Source organism: Quercus lobata, chromosome 11, assembly GCF_001633185.2.
Source record: "Quercus lobata isolate SW786 chromosome 11, ValleyOak3.0 Primary Assembly, whole genome shotgun sequence".
Taxonomy (NCBI): Eukaryota; Viridiplantae; Streptophyta; class Magnoliopsida; order Fagales; family Fagaceae; genus Quercus; species Quercus lobata.
In genome coordinates this window covers 10,512,896-10,537,460 of record NC_044914.1, presented here as the reverse complement: position 1 = coordinate 10,537,460, position 24,565 = coordinate 10,512,896, and the positions used below count along the sequence as shown (strand labels likewise).

At 37.2% G+C, this 24,565-nt stretch overlaps 1 protein-coding gene across 1 annotated transcript in view; it reads left to right on the top strand.

The window, feature by feature from the left end:
* The first annotated feature begins 1,156 nt into the window (after positions 1-1,156).
* The window catches only part of LOC115968476 (uncharacterized protein PHLOEM PROTEIN 2-LIKE A4-like), a 48,334-nt gene continuing 24,925 nt past the window's right edge, over positions 1,157-24,565 (top strand). The window contains exons 1-2 of the mRNA XM_031087883.1: positions 1,157-1,290; positions 1,485-1,741. Of these exons, the coding sequence (XP_030943743.1) occupies positions 1,538-1,741 (204 nt within the window). The 5' untranslated portion in view covers positions 1,157-1,290; positions 1,485-1,537. The remainder of the gene's footprint in view (positions 1,291-1,484; positions 1,742-24,565) is intronic.

The following is a 24,565-nucleotide window of genomic DNA, read 5'->3' as shown; positions in this document are numbered from 1 at the left end:
AAATAAATTTCAGTCAAAGTTAGAGGATATAATTTGCATTTTAATTTTAATATTATTTTTACTTACATAACAAAAAAAAGCAAGAAAAGAAAGTTCATCTCACCATTTGTTTGAGAGATAATAAATAATAATAAGTGGAGTAGTGTTTATTATATTAGTGGCGGAGCCACATGTATCCTTTTTGGGGGGGGGGGGGGGGCCTTGGCCCCTCCAAAATTTTTAATTTTTTTTTTTTACAATTTAAGTATATTTTATAAATATATAAAGGAGTTGGCCTCTCCAAAAGAAAGCATTAATCAAATAATTTAGTAATTTTTCCTAAAAAAAGAGAGTTTAAAGTTAATACACAATTGCAATAGAATAAAATAGTTAGGTAGTAAGTTTTGTGAGTAAATAGTGGAAGTGTGGAACCTCTAATTTAGCTCAATTTCAATACCAATTAACATGCTCAAATCATTCAACATTTATAATATATGCAATTTGGTTGAAATTTCCTATTCTCAAGATTTTATCAAGAAATAAAAAAGCTCATATGATATTTCAATTATAACATTATGATATTGATTTGTCAAACATGGATGGAATTTTGCAAACAATTTATATATTTTATATTTACACACACATATATTATGTGGATTTTTTAGAGGAGTGTCTATTTTTTATTTGAGTTTATCTTGACAGAATATATAATTCGGCTCCCTCAACTCAAGATTCCTGACTCCGTCACTGTATTACATACAAATAATTTTAGGGTTTTTTTGATAATGTTATTTTAATAATGTTATTTAAAAATGTTGTGAAAATACGTATTATGTTGTTTAAACAACACAATTAAATAGGCCCTCATACTCACAGTTAGAAATCACGGTTTCAATTACTTTTTAAAGAGTATACAACGGTATAAAACAAAACAGTTTGTGTGTAACAAAATTAAAGACAGCTAAGCAAATAACGACCTCCTATCGTGTCATGTTCCTTTTGCGTATACAACGGTATAAAACAAAACAGTTTGTGCGTAACAAAATTAAAGACAGCTAAGCAAATAACGACCTCCTATCGTGTCATGTTCCTTTTAGGGACCACCAGTTTTGTGGGCCATACTCAGAAAATAAAGACCGCTCATTCCCCATAATGAATCCCAGACGACCATAAACAAATAAACGAACCCAGGCTACCAAACAAAAAAAAAAAACGAACCCAGGTCTTCCCTCAAGTCCTCTCTCTCTCTCTCTCTGAAAACCAGTTCTAGCGGAAGGAAGAACTGCTATCAATAATGCACCCAATAAAAGTGTATGTTGTTGTTATTGTTGTTCCTTTCTTTCCCTTATACAAACATGAAAGTGTACTTACGAATTTTTAATTTAGTAAATTGTGCTTATGATTTGGTCGTGTTGTATGCTGGTTTTTTTCCTTTCCTTTTGTATCTGGAATTGAGTTTACCTTTTTAGTTTTTTTTATTCATTTTTCTTTCTTTGTTAATGCAGAGATCCAACAAGTAGAACATACCAGTGTTAAGACAAACTCAGTCAAGGAAATAATGGAAACTGAAATCCAACGAGTTGACCAAAACAGTGAGGCAGACCCAGTCAAGGGAAAAGAAGTTACAACAAAGAGAGGAACAACGCCCCCACTTAATTTCCTGGCGATCTTGAATGATGCAAACAAATTGATCGACGCGTCTTCCCCTGACGAGCTGTGTGATAAGCTCTATGCTGGAGTGTTCTTAGAGCCAAATGCACTGGCAAGTTCCCTATCGCTTTCCTCCGATCTTATATAACTAGATGAAACATTGTCATATATTCAGTACATATTTCAAAATCCAAAACGATGTATATAATAGTACGTTTATATATAAATATTAGGATAAATTACAAAGTAGACTCTAAAATTTTGAGAAATTTACACCTTAAAATTTGAAAATTTTAATTTTACATCATGAAATTTGGTTCCATCAACAAAAATGCACTCTCGGTTAATTTTGGTTGTTAAGTGATATGTTAACACATGGACGTGTTTATTTATTTTTGCCATATCATCTATATCAAAATGGTACCATTTCGCCCAAGAAGAAACACAAAACACGATCAAACTTATGACATTGTTTTACATCACAATTCCCAAACTCAACCACAGCAAACTTAATAGTCTACCTAAATCAACTTGTATTTGTATTTTATGTTTTATAAATCTTGAAAAATTGTCTTCAAATTTTTGACGTCAAGATCATTTTGTTGCATTTCTTTTCTACATGTTAGAATATTATTGGATTATTTTAGAATTTATGCTTAAGGGTCTATTTGGGATCCACTTATTTTGTTGAAACTAAAAACTTTTTGCTGAAAGTACTGTAGGTAAAAGTAAAAGTTAGTTGAAATAGTATAGTGAGACCCATAAATAGTACCAAAAAGTGTAATGGGATCAATAAATAGTAGCAAAAATAAGCTGAATAGTAAAATAAGTTGGCAAAATTAATCATGCCAAACAGACACTAATTTAGTTTGATTGTCAAGCCTTGATTATCTCCTTCTACGTTTTATGATTACCTCTAATGCATTGATCTAGATCTGTTGGTCACTGCCTCCACTCCAAGATCCTCTTGGCGAGACGTGGGGTTTGATAAGTCCTGCCTCCTTGGCCATTTAGATTGAATTGGGGGAAATAATGACCATTGCATTGTCTTCATTCTTTGAGTTCTTGCTCTCAAATAGGGTTGTAAACGAGCTGAGATTTGTTGAGTATTTAATGTTCAAGTTCGGCTTGACAACAAATGTAAAATGTTCAATATTGGCTTGAGCTTGAATCAAGACTACAAACAATATTTGAGCTTGAGCTCGACTTGGCTTGGTTTAATTTATTAGTCAAGCTAAGTTTGAGCTCAAACTCAAGCTCTTGAACTTGAAATTCAACATAAGTACATTATCAAACCCATATTAAGCATATCATCAACCCCATTTGGTTTGGATGATCTCAATTCCTAATTGATTAAAGACTTTGTAATATATGAGTTTATTTTTTAGGCACATATCAAACTTATTACCAAGCCCTTATACTAGCCTAAGTTCGACTTTAAAAAAAAAAAAAAAATTTATCAAGCCCAATTGTTCATGAGCCTATTTGTGAACAATTTTCTTAATTTGGACTTGGCTTGTTTAATAAACAACTCTAAATTAAAGCTCAAACTCTTCTTTATAAACAAACAAGCACAAACAAGTTTTTTATCGAGTCAAGCTCAAGCTTTTTATTATCGACTTTGTTCATTTATAGCCCTTAGTAGTAAGCATTTTGAAAATTGCCCTTATTAGCACTTCTTTTCGCACTCCTTTTGCTCTGGCTAAAACTTTCAAAGAGGCTTTCTTCTTTTGCCAATCTGCTTTGCTTAATTAGCCTTTCTTGCAGCTCTTTGGATGGATGTATTAAGTTTAGATCTATAGGACTAAAGGGCACTTGGTAATCTGGGTTAGGGTTAAACAAAGGTGAACTTGGGCTTCCTAAATTGGATTTGGTATTTTTTGGGTTGACTAGTGTAAGGTTCATGCGTTTTGGTACTGTTATACCATGCCAAATTATTTGTCTTTTATTGAATTTTGATGTGTCTTAAAGTTGTAATTGAAGACCAATTTGAAGACACAAAATTTACTCAAGAAAAGCTCAAGAAAAGTGCATTTTCAGCATGTACCTCGATACTTTCTCGATTTATCGGAACCCTCCTCGATTCCTCCTTGATCTATCGAGAATCCTTTTGCCTCCTTGATAGCTAGCTCAATACCTCAACTAATCAAAGGTCTCACCCTCTTCTATCTTTATTTCTTCAAAATTACTGGTGAGTCTTTGAAGCTTAATAGTCTTTACTATCTAGTACCTTCATAGGTGGTCTCAAGAATGGTCTATACTTTAAAACTAGTTTGTTTCATTAGTTTTCCTGAGTCATCATATCTTGTGTTATTTACTATTCCATTTTGCATGATTTTGATGTTTGATTGTTTAACCAAAGATTATTCATAATAGAAATAATTGACAACTTAAAACTTGTTAATTTTATCAATTGGGGTTTAAATTTCCCAACAACTAGTATAGGAAACAAGGAGGGCCTTTTCCTATTGGGTTTGTTGGTTTTGTTGTAGTTATGGTCTTGCAGGAATAGTGAGGTGCTGGTTTGGGCTTTAGTATTTAAACTTGGGTCATGTTAATGGGTAGCTTAGAAAAATTTTTAATAAATCATTTTAGAAAAATTTTGAATCTATTTTTATGAGAAATATAAAAAGCCGTAAAAAAAAAATTATTACTTTTCTTTTCCTATGAAATGCTTCAAAAAATATTTCTTAAATTAATGCTCTTAGGACACCCATTAACTTTTCCCTTTAAAGTTTGTGGTCCTTAGTAACATTTGGGTTATTTTTTAATAAATTTAAACTGGTTTATTTAATAATTTTTTGTCAATTCTACTCTACTCTCTATCTCAAACAATCTAGAATTCGAGTTGGAAATCAACAAACTTGCAACCAATTGGTTACAAATTTCGTTGGTCAAAGGGATCATGACATCATCCACCCATTGGCTTTTTCCTGATAAGACGGTTTTGAGTCCAGACTCCTCTCCACCTCCAGCCTCACCCATAGCACTTTCGCCTCCACTCTCATTTCCATCAAACATCAGATCAGTTCAACACTCTCCTTATTTCCATGTGTATGTAATACACGTGTCAAAGAAATAATGAAATAATTTGTGATTTCAGAACCACTCTTTTCCATAGCTTCCTCCTGTTCCACCAAGGCATTCCAGCTATCAATTGTAGATTGGACTTCATTTGGAGTTGAACTCTCGGACCTTCCATGGGATTACCTTGTTCACCTAAGCATTCATCACGATCTGAATTATATAATTTCCTCCATATTTATCCTAAGTTGAAATTCATTTTTGTCCTTTAACCAGCTTCCAAACCATCTGAATTTAACTCCCTCTTTTAATAGTAACTGGGTGTTCTTATCAGAAGGTCCAGACCATAGATGAGCCAAGCACCAGAACTGGAACCATCAAAGAACAGAGTCTTGGAACAAGTTGCTTCTGCATCTGCATAAACAACAGTAGTTTGGCATTTGGTCTGTAAAGTTACTTGTAGTTTTAGGCTTAGTGATTAGTAGGTTAGTTATATTTATGGACACATGTCAGTAGCTGATTGGGTATTTTAATAACTGAGTTTTGGAGGGAAACCAGTATAATTTGAGAAATTAGTTTAGGGAATTAGTTACATTTATCTTGTATGAATATCTCTGTGTACATACAGTTTTCTAATTAATGCAAAGTATTCATTCATCAAACTTTCATGTGGTATCAGAGCTCTCTGAATTCTTCTTAGATATTTTCTCTCTTTCACCTTGAAAATTCTTCTCTAAGTTTGAAGGTCCTTCAATGGCGATAACTTTTGATTCAGTCATCACCATTGATGAATCACACCCTTTCTTTTTGGCTTTTGCACTATGGAGGAAATCTAGGTGCAATTTTAGTTGCTCAGCCCCTAGTCAATGATAATTACCCTACTTGGGCCAAATCAATGAAGAGAGCATTGGGTGCAAAAAGCAAGTTAGGGTTTATTGATGGAAGTCTTTCATTGACTCTTGCCATGGCAAAAGTTCCACTACTCGTTCAAGCTTGGACCAAGTGCAATAACATGATTGTATCTTGGATATTGAATTGTGTTTCTCCAAAGATTCTTGCAAGTGTTGTCTACAAGAACACAACTTTGGAAGTCTGGAACGATCTTAAGATCAAATTTTCTCAGAAGAATGGACCAAGACTCTTTCAATTTTAGAAAGATCTTACAACAATTTCTCAGGGAGATCTTTCTATTACAAACCATTTCACTCAATTGAAGGTTCTGGGGGATGAGATCGAGAATTACAGAGCTCTTCCATGTTGTACTTGTGGTTCTTGCACTTGTTCAATCAATGAGAAGTTAACACACTATCAGTTACAAGACTCAGTGATGCAATTCCTTTTGGGACATGAGTCATATAGTTAGATTCAAGGATGTTGGGTTAAGATAATTTAACCCCAGTTAATTAATTCAATTACCTAAGTTGATTAATTAGGTTCAATTGCATGCAAATCATGAAGGCACCAACAAATCACCAAAAATACTAAGTGCAGCGGAAAATAAATTAGATACGGTGATTTGTTGACAAATGGGGAAAACCTCGTAAGGCAAAAACCCCACTAGGTGATTTTAAGGTCACCACTTCCAAGAATTCACTAATCAACAATTAAGCGGTTACAAGTTTAAAGAATCTTACCAACTACCCTAGCCTATCTCAAAATACCAACTATACGTGCAAGTTAGATTTGAGCTTATTTATGAGAGTGAAATAAGTTATCTAACAGTACATTTACATGAGAAAGCTCGATAAGATGCAAGCTTTCACATGACACTCAAGAAAACAAAGAAAGTGAAGGTAGGACATGAAAAAGATGCACATTTAGAGAAGAAGAAGAAGCTAACTATCAAGACACCATAGTATGTACGTGGAAAATCCTAGAGAAGGGATAAAAAACCATGATTTGAGCAAGAACACAACATTCTTGCTCGGCTTAGCTTCTATTGTGTATCAGAAAGAGATTAGTTTACAATGGAGTTGCCTTTTTCTTCCTACCAGCTCTTCACTTTCATCTCAAAATATCTAGTTGGGTTCTTACCCTAGAAGTTCAGCTCCATGTTCCTTTTATACTCTGAGGAACATGGCTAAGTACAAGGATAGGTGTCAAGTTGTTACAATCTCTCTCTAAAGATATTTTTACAGCTATGAAGTTATCTACTGATTAAGGGATAAGGATGGCGCCAACATGGCACTAAGGCCCGTAGGTAGGTAGCTTTGCCACTGTTTGGGAGACAAGTCTTGGTCATCAAGAGGGACATCAGGAATACTGTGATTGGTACACGTGTCTCCAAGGTGACTCACCATGCATTCAACCAATAAGAGATGTTCTCATAGCCTTCAGCTTTGAAAAGTCACTATGTCCCTTTTTGGTAATGCTTGAGTACTGTATTAGGTGTAAATCTTACTTCCTTCCCAAGGTAGTCACGCCTTTGGCATTGACCAGGACAAAATCTCTTAGCCATCAATTGCTCTCCCTTATCTCATAGCTGCTCCACTTGTAAAGTCTAGATTTAACCACTTATGCACTCTTTCATGCCTTAGTGGTGTTATGTACATTAGCCCCCTGATTGTCAATGGTGTTTAATGGCAAAGGCCTTTGACAGTCACATTGGTTCAGGCATTGACACTCAATAATCATGCCTTGTGACATTAAAAATGGACACGTGGCTCAAAAGGGTGCTCCTAGCCATTTTGGCGCCTCTTCGTTACTTGCATTTTGGCAGACAGACATTACTCCTCATAAATTTCATGTTCTTTCACTTAACTGTAGTTGAAGATTTAAATAAGGAATGTTTCTTCTTTAATCTTCATTCCTTTTCTTTCTTCCAAACCTTAACCTCCACTGAAAAAATGTCAAACTCTTCCTCCAATGGTTCTAACTCCTTACAGCACTCCTTAAGTTCTCTTGGGAGTGTTTCAAGTGAACACACTCCTTCCCCACCACCAAGTCCCATGCACCCCCCTCTCCCTTTTCCCATTCACCCCTTGCCTCCTCAGGTCTTCATTCTTGAGGAAGTTGCTCCCTTCAACTAGAGTGATGAGGAGGGGGAGGACTTTGAAGACCTTCAGTTAAGGGCTGAAGAGGAAGCTGAAGGTGCAGCGACTACTGCATTCTTGGATGCACCTACCTGTTGTAGGAGGAGGTGAAGGCTTGGTCGTTCAAGTTCAGAGTCTAGCACTTTAGGGCTTTCTGGCTCCTAGGAGGCAGACTCTTTTGATAGCTCTTCCAAGGGCTCCTCTGATGACTCCAACTCAAGAGATGATGAAGGTGAGGAGGAGGAAGAAAAGGATGATGATGATGATGATGAAGAGGAGATGGAGTACTTGGCTCCAGATTATCCCCAAGAAGACTTTGGGGATGATAGATACCTATGTGCCAAGGTCTCCTTGAGTTGTTCGTTGTTGAACTTGCTACTTTTCTTTTTATTAATTTATTACCTCTTTTATTTATTTATTTAAGTTTATTTTGTTTAGCCAGTTATGGCTTAAGTTGTAAAATTTTCTTTTTCTTATTTTGACTATAGATTTTTGTGTTCTTTTGTTATTAGGAAAGAGGTGATAGGCCAAAAGGGCCAAATCATGTAAATCCCTCTTTTTTGTTTTGTAAAAAAAAAAACTTTTAAACACAAAAATATGTAAAAGAAAGAAAGTTATTTACCATATGTTTATTGTTCTTCTTTTATGTTGAGTTGTATTTATTTTATAATGCATTAAATTCCTGCACAACATGCAAAAATAAACATATCACTTAATAAATTGTGAAATGCAATGAATTAAATCATACTTGTTAATGAATGATTGTGCCTTTGCCCTTGGACTCTAAAGGCGATTTTCTTGATTTTAGCACCATTAACTGCTATTTTTTGTCAGAAATTCAGTTTCTTTCCCGTGTTGAAATGTGCCAATTTTGAAAAGATGTCTCCTATTTTGAACCAATTTCTTTTGGAGGGAAACACTGACTTCTCAAAGTATAAAAGGAAAACAAATATTTCCTCCCTTATTTTTCTCCTTTTTCCCTTATCTTTTCTTCTTCTTCTTCAACCCGAAACCCAAAACTCTTCTTACCGATCAAACCATGGGTGTAAAACGTGGTCTTTGATCTAGCTCGGCCAAATTTGTGGAATCTTTTGCCTCGAAAGGTAACAAACCTCTTCTTGGAGGGGATGAAAATCCTTCCATAGAAGAACAGTGGATCATACCTCCCTTCTTTGAAGATTACCTATTTGACAAAAGTCTCAATTGAGACTTTACCCTTTGTTCCAAAGACCCTTCCAAAACAGCATGTGGGGAACCTGATGATCTTTTGACCATGGACCTGGGATTGAAACACATTCCAAGGCTAGGCACTTGTAGGGGAGATTTTGCTCATACCATAGATGTGGTCTTCAAATCTTACACTTTAGTTTCTAGAGGTTGGAAAAGTTGGTGTCGAAGGGTGTTTGCTCATCCGCCCTTTATGGACATCTTGCAGAGAGTAAAGTTTGTAGAAACCATTTTTGTATTCTCCAATTTAGAGATTAGCAAGGATAGTGAAAGCCTACTTTCTCTTTTGTACCGATGGAACTCTATTACTCACACATTCTTCACAAGGTGTCAAGAAATCTCTATATCTCTGGAAGATGTCTATGAGATATTGAGACTTCCCTTGTTTGGAGATGGTGAGGTAGTCAACATTTCTTTATCCCTTGATGAATCCAAGGCTGTGAAGTTCCTTAAAGATGCAGTAGAGAAAACTTTGAAGAAACCAGTTCTGAAAGTGGCGAGGAGAGGGAAGGCCCCTAGCGAGGAAGTACAAGAAGATGCTAGTGTTGGCGGAGACAAAGGCTCCAGAGCCAACTTTTGGGGAGGGAAAAGATATTTCTAGAGGAATATGCTGATGGTGTGGATGACGAAGCCAATGAAAACTCCCTGAAGGAAGGCACTGACTTTGTTGTTAGAGAAGGTAATTCTTGTTCCTATGAACTTGAAGCCTTTATTGCCTTTTTGCTTTCCCGCCATTTGTTTGAGGGATATCCACATGAAAAGATTCTTAGTAGGCACTTCCCTTTAGCTATCAAACTAGCTAGAGGACAATCTTTCCCCCTTGCCCCATATTTTTTCGGAACTTTGTACTCTCACCTAGATCATTTTACTTTTGACTTGCAACGTTCTTGGGGTAGATTTCAAGTTGAAACTTTCATACCCGTTGCATTTTTTCAAATGTGGTTATGGGAACACTTTAGGAATTATGCTCCTGTTCCTAGAGTGTTAAACTCTTATAAAATCAGTCTGCCAACGCCCTAAGGTTTGCCACGCTCTTGTCTTTGGAATAAAGTAGCAGTATCTTCCAATAGTTTCCTTAGCAAGGTGTTAGATGACCTAACTGACTGGACAGCTAGACCTTATTCTGCTTTGAAGGGTGGTCTCCCTCCATTGTTCACTTCCTTAGAAAGCACTCTGTTTCTCGTTACAGAGATGCCCTTTGGTCTGAGGAAGAACTTTTTTTTGCTACTTGTGCTTTTCCTTCTCATTTTCAAGCTTGTTTTCAAGATGAGTATGTGACTCAAACCTATAACCCCCATAGGTTTGCTTGCCAACTTGGTTGTGGCCAAGGCATCTTGGGACATCTCTCTACCTTAGCTTTGCTTGCCATGGTGGCTTCTTTAGCCTTTAAAAAAGAAAATATCATCGAGATATTAGTATCAAACCCTGAAATCCCCTTCACTTCCCCCCACCAGAAATGGATTGCCTTCCCCCAAGTTCAAGTCGTGGTGGTCAGACATCAGAGAACGTGTTAGGAATTTTGGGGAGAGTGGTGCCCAACGAGTGGATGTCTTTCAGGGAGATTTGACTTTGAAGCTCCTTTCAAAAGCCAAACCTTCAAGCACCAAGAGAGAGAAGAATGTAAAAACTCCTTCTAGTAAGAAGCTGAAGGTATATTCTTTTCTCTATAGTGACTGTTTCTTGTAACCTCTTCTTTTATCCCTGAATTCAAGTAGCGTTTCTTCTTTTCTCTATTTTTGACCTTTGACAAGATACCAGCTCTGTTCCTCAAGCTTACCCCAATGCTAAAGCCACTTTTTCATACCCAGAGGTTTCTATACAAGAAGTGACCTTTAATGAAGAAACAGAGTCTAACACTGAAAGGGAGGATTCCAATTGGGTGTACACCGAAAATCCTCAAGAGAAAGAAGACTTAATAGAAGCTACCTCCAAGGAACAAGAGGGTGAAAGCACTCCGATAGCATCTGATCCATTGCTCTTACTGGTTTCTCCCAATCACAGAGTAATTTGTTCTCTATTACTCTCTAAATATCCCAAAACCATGAGGGATACTAGCAAGTGGACCCTGTCACTTAAAAGGCTTTCTCTTACAACAAATTGGGTCTATCATATCCCAATTGCAGTTAAAGGGTAAAGAGGAATGTCTGGCTGTCCCCCTCGACAATTTCCTTTCCACACTGAGTGAGGCTGAGAGCCGAAGTGTCAATGTCGGCTGGTTAAAGAGCTGTGTCACTGCATTGAGGGACTTAAAGAAGGTAGGACCCTCTGTTCATACTTCCTTGTCCTCACTTCATGATTTGAAAGTTAAAGAAAACTCGTGCATCAACAAAGCAAAGGAAGCAGAATCAGCGTTACAGGTGCATGCTACCTCAATCACTCAGCTTTAGGAATCAATCAACAGACTTCAAGTGGAATTGTCATCCTAGCAAGAAGTAAGTTCTGCCCTTCAGACTCAAATATAAGGTGTTACCGCAGAACGTAAATCTCTAAGAGAAGAGATTGAAAGGTTGGAAAGCAAGCTAGGAGCTTTGAGCAATCTAGACTTTTCTCTTGAAAATTTTAGTTTTCTCACAAACATTCTCTAATTTTCAAGCTGTAATAATTTTTTTTTGGTCTTGAAAGGCCATGGGGTTGTACTCTAACTTTACCATGCCTTATTTTGCCATTTATTTAGACTTTGCATGCATATTATGAATATCATATGAAATAACTTTATATAAGTCTTTGTTTATAAAAGTATGGGTTTGCAAAAACACAAAATCATTTTTGACATGATGGCCACAAAAAAAAATATTTTTATAGGGATTAAGCATGATATTTCTTAAGGTGAGCTCCACTAATGGGGCTATATGCCTTTATACCTGCTTGATCTTTTAACCAATAACGTCCTGTTGCATTTGCCTCCTCCACTATGTATGGTCATTCCCATTCTGGAGAAAACTTGTGCTTGACAACTTTAGCAACTCCTCGCACATGTGGAACAGTTTTCCAAAAAAGTTCTCTTATTTGAAACTTTCTTTCTTTGTCTTGGCCTTTATGCCTAGCTTTCATATTAGCCAGGTAAAGGCGGTTATGAGAGGCAGCGTTGTCACGCATTTCCTCTATGATTTCCAAAGTGTCTTCTCTGGGTATTCTTGCAATCTCTGCCAACTTCACCGCTGGTCTTACTAAATCTATTGGGATAATGGCCTCAGTGCAATAGACTAAAGAAAAGGGTGCAGCTCCTTTGCATGCATATTATGAATATCATATGAAATAACTTTATATAAGTCTTTGTTTATAAAAGTATGGGTTTGCAAAAACACAAAATCATTTTTGACATGATGGCCACAAAAAAAAATATTTTTATAGGGATTAAGCATGATATTTCTTAAGGTGAGCTCCACTAATGGGGCTATATGCCTTTATACCTGCTTGATCTTTTAACCAATAACGTCCTGTTGCATTTGCCTCCTCCACTATGTATGGTCATTCCCATTTTGGAGAAAACTTGTGCTTGACAACTTTAGCAACTCCTCGCACATGTGGAACAGTTTTCCAAAAAAGTTCTCTTATTTGAAACTTTCTTTCTTTGTCTTGGCCTTTATGCCTAGCTTTCATATTAGCCAGGTAAAGGCGGTTATGAGAGGCAGCGTTGTCACGCATTTCCTCTATGATTTCCAAAGTGTCTTCTCTGGGTATTCTTGCAATCTCTGCCAACTTCACCGCTGGTCTTACTAAATCTATTGGGATAATGGCCTCAGTGCCATAGACTAAAGAAAAGGGTGCAGCTCCTATAGCTTGTGATTTGGCTGTTATATGAGCCCACAGAGCTATAGGAAGCTCCTCCTTCCACCCCTTGCCATTTTCCTTAGTCATTTTCCCCAATATCTTCAGCTGTCTTTTGTTGAAGGCCTCAACTTTGAAAGCTCGAAAATGTGTTAAAAAACACAAGAGCTGTTTAGACCCCCAAATAAAAGTTACGGCTCGATAAATTTTCCACTGACTTAGTTCTAAGTGCGGAATAATGTAAATGCGTGTGGATAAACAAACAAGCTACTCTAACACATATTCATATAATCACAACAGTAAAATGAAATGTAAAAGAGTAGGGAAGAAGAATGCAAACACAGATAACATGCTGATGTGTTATTGAAGAGGAAACCGAAGAACTCGGCGAAAAACCTCTCCACCGCCCTCCAAGCGGTAATCGATTCATTAGACAATCAGTTGGGTTACATGGGTTAGCAAGAGACCCTCCAAGCCTAATCTACCTGCTGTACTTAAACCCTCCAAGCTCCTACTCCAACAAGGCTTATCGGAATTATGTCTTGTCTAGCTCTTCGAATCCTGCTACAAGCTCCATGTTGCATTTGCCATCCTTGGCTTCTTCCAATACTTCCTAACAACACTAAAAACACTCACTATACTGAAAATGTGTGGATTGTGTTTGAGTACAAATCTTCTCTCAAGGTATGATAATGGGAGAGGGGAGGATAAGAGATTACAATGATTTCTCACTAAGGATGAGTAGCTCTCTCTAAAAAAGATGGGTGTGTGTTGTAGAAAATCTATTTAGGATTTTTCTCTCTGAATGACATCTTTTACATTTGTGGGTAATGAGGGTATATATAGCATGGGTGAAGGGTAAGCAAGTCACACTTAAAAAACCTCCAAGCAAAAAGTTTCGCGACTATCTCGCGGGAAGGCCTTACCCACGAGACACTCACGAAAACGACAGCGTGACACGACTCTTCAGCTTCTAGACATGTGCTCCTCACGTGGCTCTTTCGTGGGTTAGCTTCTCACGAGCTTCTCGTAAAATCCATTGATTCTTCACCAACTTGATACTAAACCCAATACAATAAAATCCCACAAAATACAAGGAATAAAATTAAAGCAATTACAACATTTTTTGTCATGGAATAAAGCCAACATATAACATAGTTGTAAATCACAACTTTACAATCTCTCCCTTTGGCTATTTCGTGACAAAACACCCTATAACAGACTCTAGACTTAAACGTGAGTTTGGGAACAATGGCAAAACTCACTCACATCTAAATCTAGAAGTTGTGATGAAACTTAGAACATATGTACCTGTAACCTGAAACACTTGCACAAAACACATTAGCCCCTCAAGGTAAGTCAAGTGATAAAAGGACAGGTGTAATGTAACAAGCAAATTGCAATCAAGTAAACATCATGTGAAACATGTGAGCATCTTAATTATACACTAAAACAGTCATATAGAAATGATTACAATGATCATATAACAAAGCAAATGATCATTTGAATATGGAACCAATAAAGCACAATAACATAAGGATAAAAGCATGTCTAACACACGACCAATGCAAAATACATGAAGTATATGCATCTAGGGACAAGATCCTACTAGGGCATAAAAGTATGATGCAATGAGAGCAGCTAAGCATAGATGATACTAAACATAACTCAAAGCACCATAAAGTAACGAGAAAACAAGCATAAAGTAAAATAAGGTTTTCTCATAAAAGAATATCTTCTTCCCTATGACTTTCTCCCCCTACGAATGTGCACGAGGTAGAATTAATCCCCCTAAAAGTGTGCACATGAGTCATATAGAAATGACGATACAAACCTGTATACTCTCCCTCTTTTTGTCACGAATAAACAAAACCTTCAAGAGGAAGGAGGGAAAGAAAATAAGATATGAACAAGGACAAGATGCATGAGGGGTGCAAGAAGAGTGTGAAAATGAAACTTAAAAGAAAAACAAAGACAACTTTAAAACATGCTACAAAACATAAAGTATACATGACATGCTAAGGATGATGGAATATGATGTAAACCTAGGCATGACATAGACACAAGAACATGTTATAAGAGCTAAAAGGTCAAAAAAGACTTAACTAGCATGAGTGAATGTAAAAACATGTCAAGTGATCAAGTGTGTGCTGCAAAGGTGCATCTAGTGTGCATGTGAGATGCATGACCAATGCATGAATAAACACTCATGAGGTAAAGTGTATAAAGCACACCACCAATGATCAAAACATGATAAACATGAATAATTATGGTGATCCCCAAAATTTGGTACTCATCGGAGTCCAAAACAATAATAAAATGCCATTTGAGCATTTTATCAAACACTTAGAGTGCACACACTACACATGTATGTTAAACAATGTATGAACATATGAAAATCTTGCCTAAATACATATTATTTTTGCCACAAGGGGCTAACAACCAAAGCAAATCATCATTTAAAACAAAACCCAATAAAAAAGATTGACAAAAATTAAGTTTTCCAACTCCCATTTGAGAAAATCCCAATTATGAACATAAAACTCCTAAAAACATAATCTAAGGATCAAAATCAATGAAAAGAGGTAAATATTACCTTAGAGATGTTAATGGAATGAAAAACACTTGAATTTAGTTGGGTTTTGATATAGAAACATTAAAACAGGGGTTTGGGAGAAGATGAGAGAAGTTTAAAACGAATGTCCCACGAAATGCCCTTTAAAAACTGATCTGGAAATTTTCGCTGGTAATTTCGTTGGTTAGAATCTCGCGAAATTTCGCTGGTAAGCCTTACTCGCGAAATAGTCGCGAAATAGCCGTGAAACTCTCTGAGTAGAGTTGAAAAACTTGAGAATTTGACTATTTAACTCCCAGCTAAGCTTACACATGAAATAGGTCACGAAAACACCCAGAAAGCATGTTTTTCACATAAAAAACAATTTGAAAATTTTTGAAAAACATGGGTGATACAAATCACTTCCAAAAGTAAACAAAAAGAACAAAAATCTTTTTGGTTTGATCCACATATGGTTGAGCACACACACATCACATTTGAACATGTACAACCACACAAATGAAATTGGCATTCATTGAACATTAAACTTGTGTGTTGTGTGTGTGAATCAAGTATGGAATAGTCCTTAGACTAGAGCAAAACTTCAATAATCAATTCAATCAAGTCATACACAACTGATACGAAATCAAATAGTCTATCTCAATTATAGAAATGAGCATATATGACCTACCACAAGAGAGTGATTACAAAATTTAGAAGCTTTTCATTTGGCTTCTGCATAATTCATGACATTTGATCATTTTTGGATAATACGTCTCTTTTTGAGATCAGTGCTTGAAATTTTTGATATTTCAACATTGTGATTTAGCCTTTGGCTTTTTGAGCACCATACATTTCAATTTAAATGGTCGCCTTCCCTTTTTCCTAGTCAAATACTAGTATGTGCGACAGACTTTTGCAGCTCATAATCTCTTTTTCATTTTGAGATTTACATTTGGTGAGCTCTATTTGCAAAAACATAAAAATAGAAGTGAGAAGATATATAGGTACAAGTCTATGCAAGTATCAAGACAAACAAGACTATTAACCAATCATTCATGACAGGCTTGAAGATCTATTTACAACAATCACACATAGATTTCAAGATTTCTTCCACAAAGATATATGTGCATACATAACAAGCTAAGTTCGTAAATACACTATGTCATTAGTACGAAGGTACTAGGCCAAACTCACATGAGATATATGCTCAAACATATACGATCAAAATTTTTGAATTTTTCACTTTTTATGTGGTTTTGGATTTTTTTTTTTACTCATACAAAACTAAAACAAAAAAGTAAGATCAAAACAAAAGCAATGCATATAAAAAAAAAAAAAAAAAAAAATACAAGATGCACAAAATGCATGAAGGGTCCTACAAAGATCGAAGGAATTAGATCAAGAACCAAAAGAGCAAAAGCTCAACCATAGGAACCCTTCCTCATCCAAACACAACGATTGTTCGGAATGAGTGTCTCATGAGAAGTGAGACAAGGGTTGGGAGATTAAGAACCGGAGATGCACATAGACAAGGAATTAAGAGTATTAAACACTTTCTTTAACAACATGCTATTATCACTCAAATTCGGTTTATCCTTTTTAGCACAACTTCTAAGAAGCTCAAGTTTTTCTTTTCTTTTAATTCTTTTAAGAGCTTTAAACTTAAAGCAATGAGGTCTTAGATGACCAAAGGCACCACAATGGTGACAAACAATGTGTTTAGGTCCACTAGGCCTTTTGAGAAGGGATCTAGCAACATGAGTTTGTTTTCTCTTTAACCTGGGGCATTGGGGTCTTATGTGACTGATCACACCACAATGGTGGTAAGGAGGAACAAACTTAGATCCACTCAATTCCCTAGGATGAGACCTAAATAGAGACTTAAGCTTAAGAGCCTTTCTCTTCATTTTTTGATTTCTTTTGTGTGGAGGAATGTACACCGATTTGTCCTTTGAGGTAGAACACACAATAGACACACATTCAGGTACCACAACATGATTGCAATAAATAATTTCATCCTTATTAGCAATAGGTTCGGCAATTAAACACTTGGCATGCATTTTAAGAGATTCATTTTCACATTTAAGATCATTACCAAGTTTGTTAGACAAAACAAGTTTAGCATCCAAGTCCATATTCAAACATTCAAACTCTTTCAGCTGTTCAAGAGAATTTTCAGCAAGTTTTTTATATTTTTCAACTAATTTGTTGGATTCATTGAGCTTAGCAATTAAATCATCATTTTCACAAAATAACTTGCTCAAATCCTTATTAAACTTCTTAGCATTTTTCTTCAAGAGTTTGATGTCAGAAATATCAACAGCACCTAAAGATTCATGTAACATAGCATCACAATCATGAGAATTATCACTCATAGACATTTTCACAAACACATGGCATGTTACATTCATCAATATCCAAAACATGCATATAGGCATATAAAGCACTATCCATGACAAATAACACAAGGGGTCAAGGATCACACTTAGGTATTTAAACCAAAACAAGTGTATCTCGAAAATGTGTTAAAAAACACAAGAGCTGTTTAGACCCCCAAATAAAAGTTACGGCTCGATAGATTTTGCACTAACTTAGTTCTAAGTGCAGAATAATGTAAATGCGAGTAGATAAACAAACAAGTTACTCTAACACATATTCATATAATTACAGTAGTAAAATGAAATGTAAAAGAGTAGGGAAGAAGAATGCAAACATAGATAACACACCGATTTGTTATCGAAGAGGAAATCAAAGAACTCGGCGAAAAACCTCTCTGCCGCCCTCCAAGCGGTAATCGATCCACTAGACAATCAATTGGGATACATGGGTTAGCAAGAGACCCTCCAAGCCTAATCTAGCCGCTGTACCTAAGCCCTCCAAGCTCCTACTCCCACAAGGTTTTTTGGAACCGTGTCTTGTTTAGCTCTCCGGATCTCGCAACAAGCTCCATGTTGCATCTGCCATCCTTGGATTCTTTCAATGCTTCCCAGTAACACCGAAAACATTCACTACATTGAAAATGTGTGGATTCTATTTAGGTACAAATCTCTTCTCAAGGTATGATAATGGGAGAGGGGAGGAGAAGAGGCTACAATGATTTTTCACTAAGGATAAATAGCTCTCTCTCAAAAAGATGGGTTTATGTTGTAGAAAACCTATCTAGGATTCTTCTCTCTGAATGACTTCTTTTACATTTGTGGGTAATGAGGGTATATATAACATGGGTGAAGGGTAAGCAAGTCACACTTAAAAAACCTCCAGGCAGAAAGTTTCACGACTATCTCGCGGGAAGGCCTTACCTACGAGACATTCGCGAAAATGACAGCTTGGCACGACTCTTCAGCTTCTAGGCATGTGCTCCTCATGTGGCTCTTTCGCAGGTTAGCTTCTCACGAGCTTTTTGCGAAATCCACTGATTCTTCACCAACTTGATATTAAACCCAATATAATAAAATCCCACAAAATACAAAGAATAAAATTAAAGCAATTACAACAATTTTTTTCATGGAATAAAGCCAATATAAAATATAGTTTTAAATCACAACTTTACAAACTTGACCATTTCCCTTGGGATAATAAGGTGTAGATGTTTTGTGACAGATGGAGTACTAGTTTGTTAAACGGCGCACATCCTTATTCAATAATGGTGTGCCATTGTCAGAAATAATTTTGTTGGGTACCCCAAAATGACATATTATATTCTCCACTAAGAAATTAGCCATTGAGCTACCTGTTGCCTTCTTCAGAGTCACAGCTTCTACCCACTTGGTAAATAGCTCAGTGGCTACTAGTATCCATGTACATACTTTAAAGGGGGGTTTATAGGTCCTATAAAATCCAGCCCCTAGCTATGGAATGGATATGGAGCCACAGTTGGATGAAGACTCTGATGGCTGGTGTGTATTTCATCCCCTTGCCTTTGGCATGCTTGACATTTCCTTACAAAGTCTTGAGCATCTCTTTGCATTGTGGGCCAATAATATCCTTGGTGTAAAGCCATTTGCCATAGCTTTCTCCCACCTGGATGTCCTGCTGGTTCTCCTTCATGCGGGTTTGAAAGAATGCCATTAACTTCTTTAGCAAGAATACATACCATCCATCTCCCTTGGAAACTTCTTTTGAGTAATTTCCCATTTACCACTTTAAACTTGGTCACATATTTTTTCAACTTCTCCCTTTGTACATGATCAGTAGGCAAAATACCTTGTAAAAGGTACCTCATGAAAGGTTCCTGCCAATCTTCTTCTAGCAATTCACTATTAAGCACTTTTGCTTGATCTGGAGAAGTAATAGAGCAAGTTTTACAACTTCATTGCTCTTCCTTAGCATCATTAGCCATCTCTGGCGAAAAGACTCCTAACCTTTGCAATCTTCTATAGAGGCTAACATCAAGATTTACACCATAAACATCATAGTGCAATTTGTGCAACAATGCCAATCCCTTTTGCCTTGAGACACACTTTATCAGCAAGCCTTCTGCTCCCCTGAGAAACAAATCACCATTGATTCTAAGCAAGTCTTTCATGTTTGTTGGTAATTCTATCTCGATGCACTTCCCTTGAGCCATTGCCTTTAACAAGGGTTCTCGTCAATCCTGATGGAAACATAGTGCATCCTGTGCTAAACTAGGCTGCTTCTTAATTCAAAGTGTCATATTTTCCTTCTTTAGTACAGGCTTGGTGGCCAGAGTGGCTAGTGAATCAGCAAGCTTGTTCTCACCTCTATTGTCCACCTTGTACTCTCCGAAAGCAAAGTGTTCCATGACTCTTTGCACAGCTATAAGTAGCCAAGCAAGGATTCTTCACCCTATAAATTCCCTCGACTTGCTTTATCATCAACTCAAAATCACCAAATACCTTCAACCTTTTTATGCCTAATCTTTTGGCAGCTTTTAGCCCTACCAATAAGGCTTCATATTCTGCTTTATTATTAGAACAAGGGAAATGTAGTTTATAGGCAAACGTATGCTCTTCCTTTGGTGACTTTAAGACTACACTTATCCCTCCTCTTGAACAGTAGATGACCCGTCAAAATACATCGACCACTCTTGTTCCTCTGTCACCTTAATTTCCTATTGAGGGGGTGAGAAATCACTTGTCCCAGGAAAATTAGCCAATAGATCAGTCATTGCCTAGCCTTTGATGGCAGTTAGTCGTATGCATCTGATGTCAAGACATGATGTCAGGATGGCCCGTTGTGCCATTCTTCTTGATAATTGAGGTCGCGTCAAGAGATACTTCACGGGATTACTCTTAGTCACTAGCTGCACACGATGTCCTAAAAAGTAATGATTGAACTTTGTTACAGCGAAGGCTAAAGACAAACATACTTTCTCAATAGTTGGATATCTTAGTTCTGGTCCCTTCATGAGTCGGCTTATACTGTACACCGGCCTCTCCACCCCATCTTGCTCCTGAGCTAACAATGCTCCCAGGGATTGTTCTGTATTTGCTATGTACAATTGTAGTGGTTTTCCAGCTATAGGGGCCACCATGGTGTGGGGATCCCAATATCATTTGAATCTTCTTGAATGCTTTCTGACATTGATCACACCACACAAAAGTTACTCCTTTCTTTATTTGCTCCATAAGAGGCTTTAAAGAGTCCTGGAATAAATCTTCTCAGATATGAAACTTTTTCCACAAAGCTTCTCAACTCCTTTAGGGTTGTAGGAGGACTGAGAGTAGTTATCGCTTCAGCTTTTGTAGGGTCCAAATCAATTCCCCTATGATGAACAAGAAACCCCAAAAACTTCCCTGAAGATACTCTAAAGGCACACTTGGAAGGATTCATCTTCAAATTATGCTCCTTGCACCTTTCAAAGACTTGTCTCAAGTGCACCAAATGCTCAAAAGGATTTTTCACTTTTACTACAAGATCATCCTCGTAATCGTTAACTTGCTTATGTAGCATATCTCCAAAGATCAACGTCATGGTTCTTTGGTACGTTGCACCTGCATTCTTCAATTCAAAAGGCATCACCCTATAGAAATAGTTCCCAAAGGGTATTTTGAAACAGGGAATCTGCTAGGTCCATGAGGATCTAATTATACCCACTGTAACCATCCATAATAGAGAAACGCTCATAATCGACATTAGGAAGTGGGAATTCATCCTTTGGGCAGGCTTTATTGAGATCCCAAAAATCTATATAGATTCTTATCTGGCCATTCTTCTTCTTTATGGGAACTATATTAGCTAACCAGCTTGGCCATTCACTCTCCTCAATGAATCTTGCCTTTAAAAGCTTTTGTATCTTAAGCTATATCTTTTTTTCCTCATTCAAACAATACTTCCTCGATGGCTATTTTATAGGCTTAGCATTAGGATCTACCTTCAGCTTGTGCACTACCAAGTTTGGACTCAAACTTGGCATCTCTTGGTAACTCCAAGCAAAGACATCTTTGTACTTCTTTAGCAAAGCTATCAACTTTACTCTCTCCTTTTCAGGTAGATTCTTACAAATCTTTACCATTTTCTCACATTTTTCATCTTCACCTAGATTGTTTTCAACAAGTTCTTCTTGCACATTCTTGACACCATCATTCATGCACTCAGGAGCTTCTTTCACACACTCCTCAGCTACATGAACTTCCTCTGGCTGTTGTATTGGATTAAGGGAATTAGACTCGCTATCCTCCTCATCCCCTTCCTTTAACCGTCAGAATTCATATACCACCCAACCATCAGGCCTAGTAACCCTCCTTATCTTGGAAGGCCTTTCTGGTTCTACCATTTCGCCATCATCTTCTTCTTCTTCTTGCAAAGTAATAGAATTGAAAGGAAGAATCCTATTCTCACCTTCAAGTTCATATTCTTGATACAAAGCTGCTTTAGCAAAATGAAGCTCTGCTCTATCAAAAGGCATCTTAGTAGCCTCAATGATTACTTGCTTGTTTCTCCAAATGGCCTTCACACATTAATGATATGTGAAAGCCATTGCTTTGTGCGCCTTTAACCACGGGCAGCCTAGAATAATGTGGTAGGATGTGTTTTTTTCCATCATGTGCATGAGAGTAGGTGCTCGAATTGGCCCAACCCTAAGGTCCAAAGATACATGCCCAAGGGTATTTTGCATTAAAGCTCTTATTCCTGCTACCTGTATTGGTTCTGGAATAATTCTTTCTCTCGGAATTCCCAAGGCATCAAAAGTTAGGAGAGGTAGAATATTAGTAGATGCACTAATATCTACCAATGCTCTCTTGATTTGAGATGCTCCTACAAAGGTAGTAATATACAAAGGTCTATCACCATCAATAGCATGGTTGACTAGATCTTTGTTAGAAAAAGTGACTGAATCCTTTGCTTCCTGGTACGCCACTTGCATCAAACTCCCTTCAACAGCGGCCACTTCATGGTTCATTTCCATCACCCAGGTCAATGCTTGGGCTGCTTCTCTTCTAGCCATTGGTCTAAGACCTATTCCTTCAAGAAAGGAATGTATTTTATCTTCCTGTTGGATCCTCGCTATGATTTCTTCATTTACCAATGATGGCGGTGTTGAACTATTGCTAGCCATGTTCTCTGCTTCTTCCTCCATAGGATCCTCACTACCTAGGAAGAAAGTCATTGCTACCTCTAGCCTACGCATTCTTGGGTTAGATCTCTTCTTAGCTTTGATAACCAAATCTCCCTTGGCTACCCTGTCATGGAAGATGTTTCTTAAAGCATAGCAATCCATAGTATGGTGGTCACATCTCCTGTGACACCTACAATAAAGTGGACTTCACTTTTCCTCTTCTGTAGGCTTATGCTTACATTCAAGCAATGTCACTACACCATCTTTCACCCAAGCTTCTAGGATGCTATATAACTCTTCAGTGGACACAGTAAAAGGAGGAGGAATACCATTTCTGTCCCTCTTCTTTCCTTTGGCCACCTTTTTTGGTTCTTCAGTCACAACAACCTCCACTTTCTTATTTTCTCTCCTCCATGGTTGTCTAGGAGCATTCACAGTATATAAAGTTGATTTTTTGATGGCTATCTCCTGACGTAAGGACTGAAATTCTGCCCACATAGCAGCTTGAGAACATTGGAGTTCTTCAATAGCAGTCATTATCCCCCTGCTCTCATAATGAGCAGTTCCACCTGATGATTTTGTGCCTTCAAAATGAATGGATATATGGTCTGTGCTTGGTTCTGACCGATGGTTCTTACCTACACCAGTTAGTATCCCAGTAACCACCATCTTTCTCGGAGGCATGACTAAAATGACTACAACTAGAGATGTACACAAACACTTTTAAAATGAAAAATAACCAGAGATCCTAGTGGAGTTGCCAAAAACGTATGTGCAACTTAGATTTAAGCTTATTTATGAGAGTGAAATAGGTTATCTAATAGTACATTTACATGAGAAAGCTCGATAAGATGCAAGCTTTCGCATGACACTTGAGAAAACAAAGAAAGTGATGGTAGGACATGAAAAAGACGCACATTTAGAGAAGAAGAAGAAGCTAACTATCAAGACAACACAGTATGTACGTGGAAAACTCTAGAGAAGGTATAAAACACCACAATTTAAGTAAGAACACAACATTCTTGCTCGGCTTAGCTTCTATTATGTATCAGAAAGAGATTAGTTTACAATGGAGTTTCCTTTTTCTTCCTACCAACTCTCCACTTTCATCTCAAACTATCTCTTGCCTTAGAAGTTCATCTCCATGTTCCTTTTATACTCTAAGGAACATGGTTGAGTACAAGGACAAATGCCAAGTTGTTATAATATCTCTCTCAAGATCTCTTTACAGCTGTTAAGTTATCTGCTAACAAAAGGATAAGGATGGAGCTAATGTGGCACTGGAACCGTAGGTAGGTAGCTTTACCACTGTTTGGGAGACAAGTCTTGGTCATCAAGAGGGACATCAAGAATACTGTGATTGGTACACATGTCTCCAAGGTGACTCACTATGCATTCAACCAATAAGGGATGTCTTTATAGCCTTCAGCTTTGAAAAGTCACTATGTCCCTTTTTGGTGATGCTTGAGTACTGTGTCAGGTGTAAATCTTACTTCCTTCCCAAGGCAGTCACGCCTTTAGCATTGGCTAGGACAAAATCTCTTAGCCATCAACTACACTCCCTTACCTCACAGCTACTCCATGTGTAGAGTCCAGATTTAACGACTTATGCACTCTCCCATGCCTTAGTGGTGTCATGTACACTAACCTACAGTTGAACCTTTGCTTCAATACCCAATTGGACTTGATCTTGTAGTAGTCTTCTTTCTTTTGATGTACAAACCTCCAATTTGTGACTAACCCTTTGCATGGATTCCAGTACGTGACTAACTCCAGCAACTTAAACAGATGTTGTTGGCTGCAAAGTTC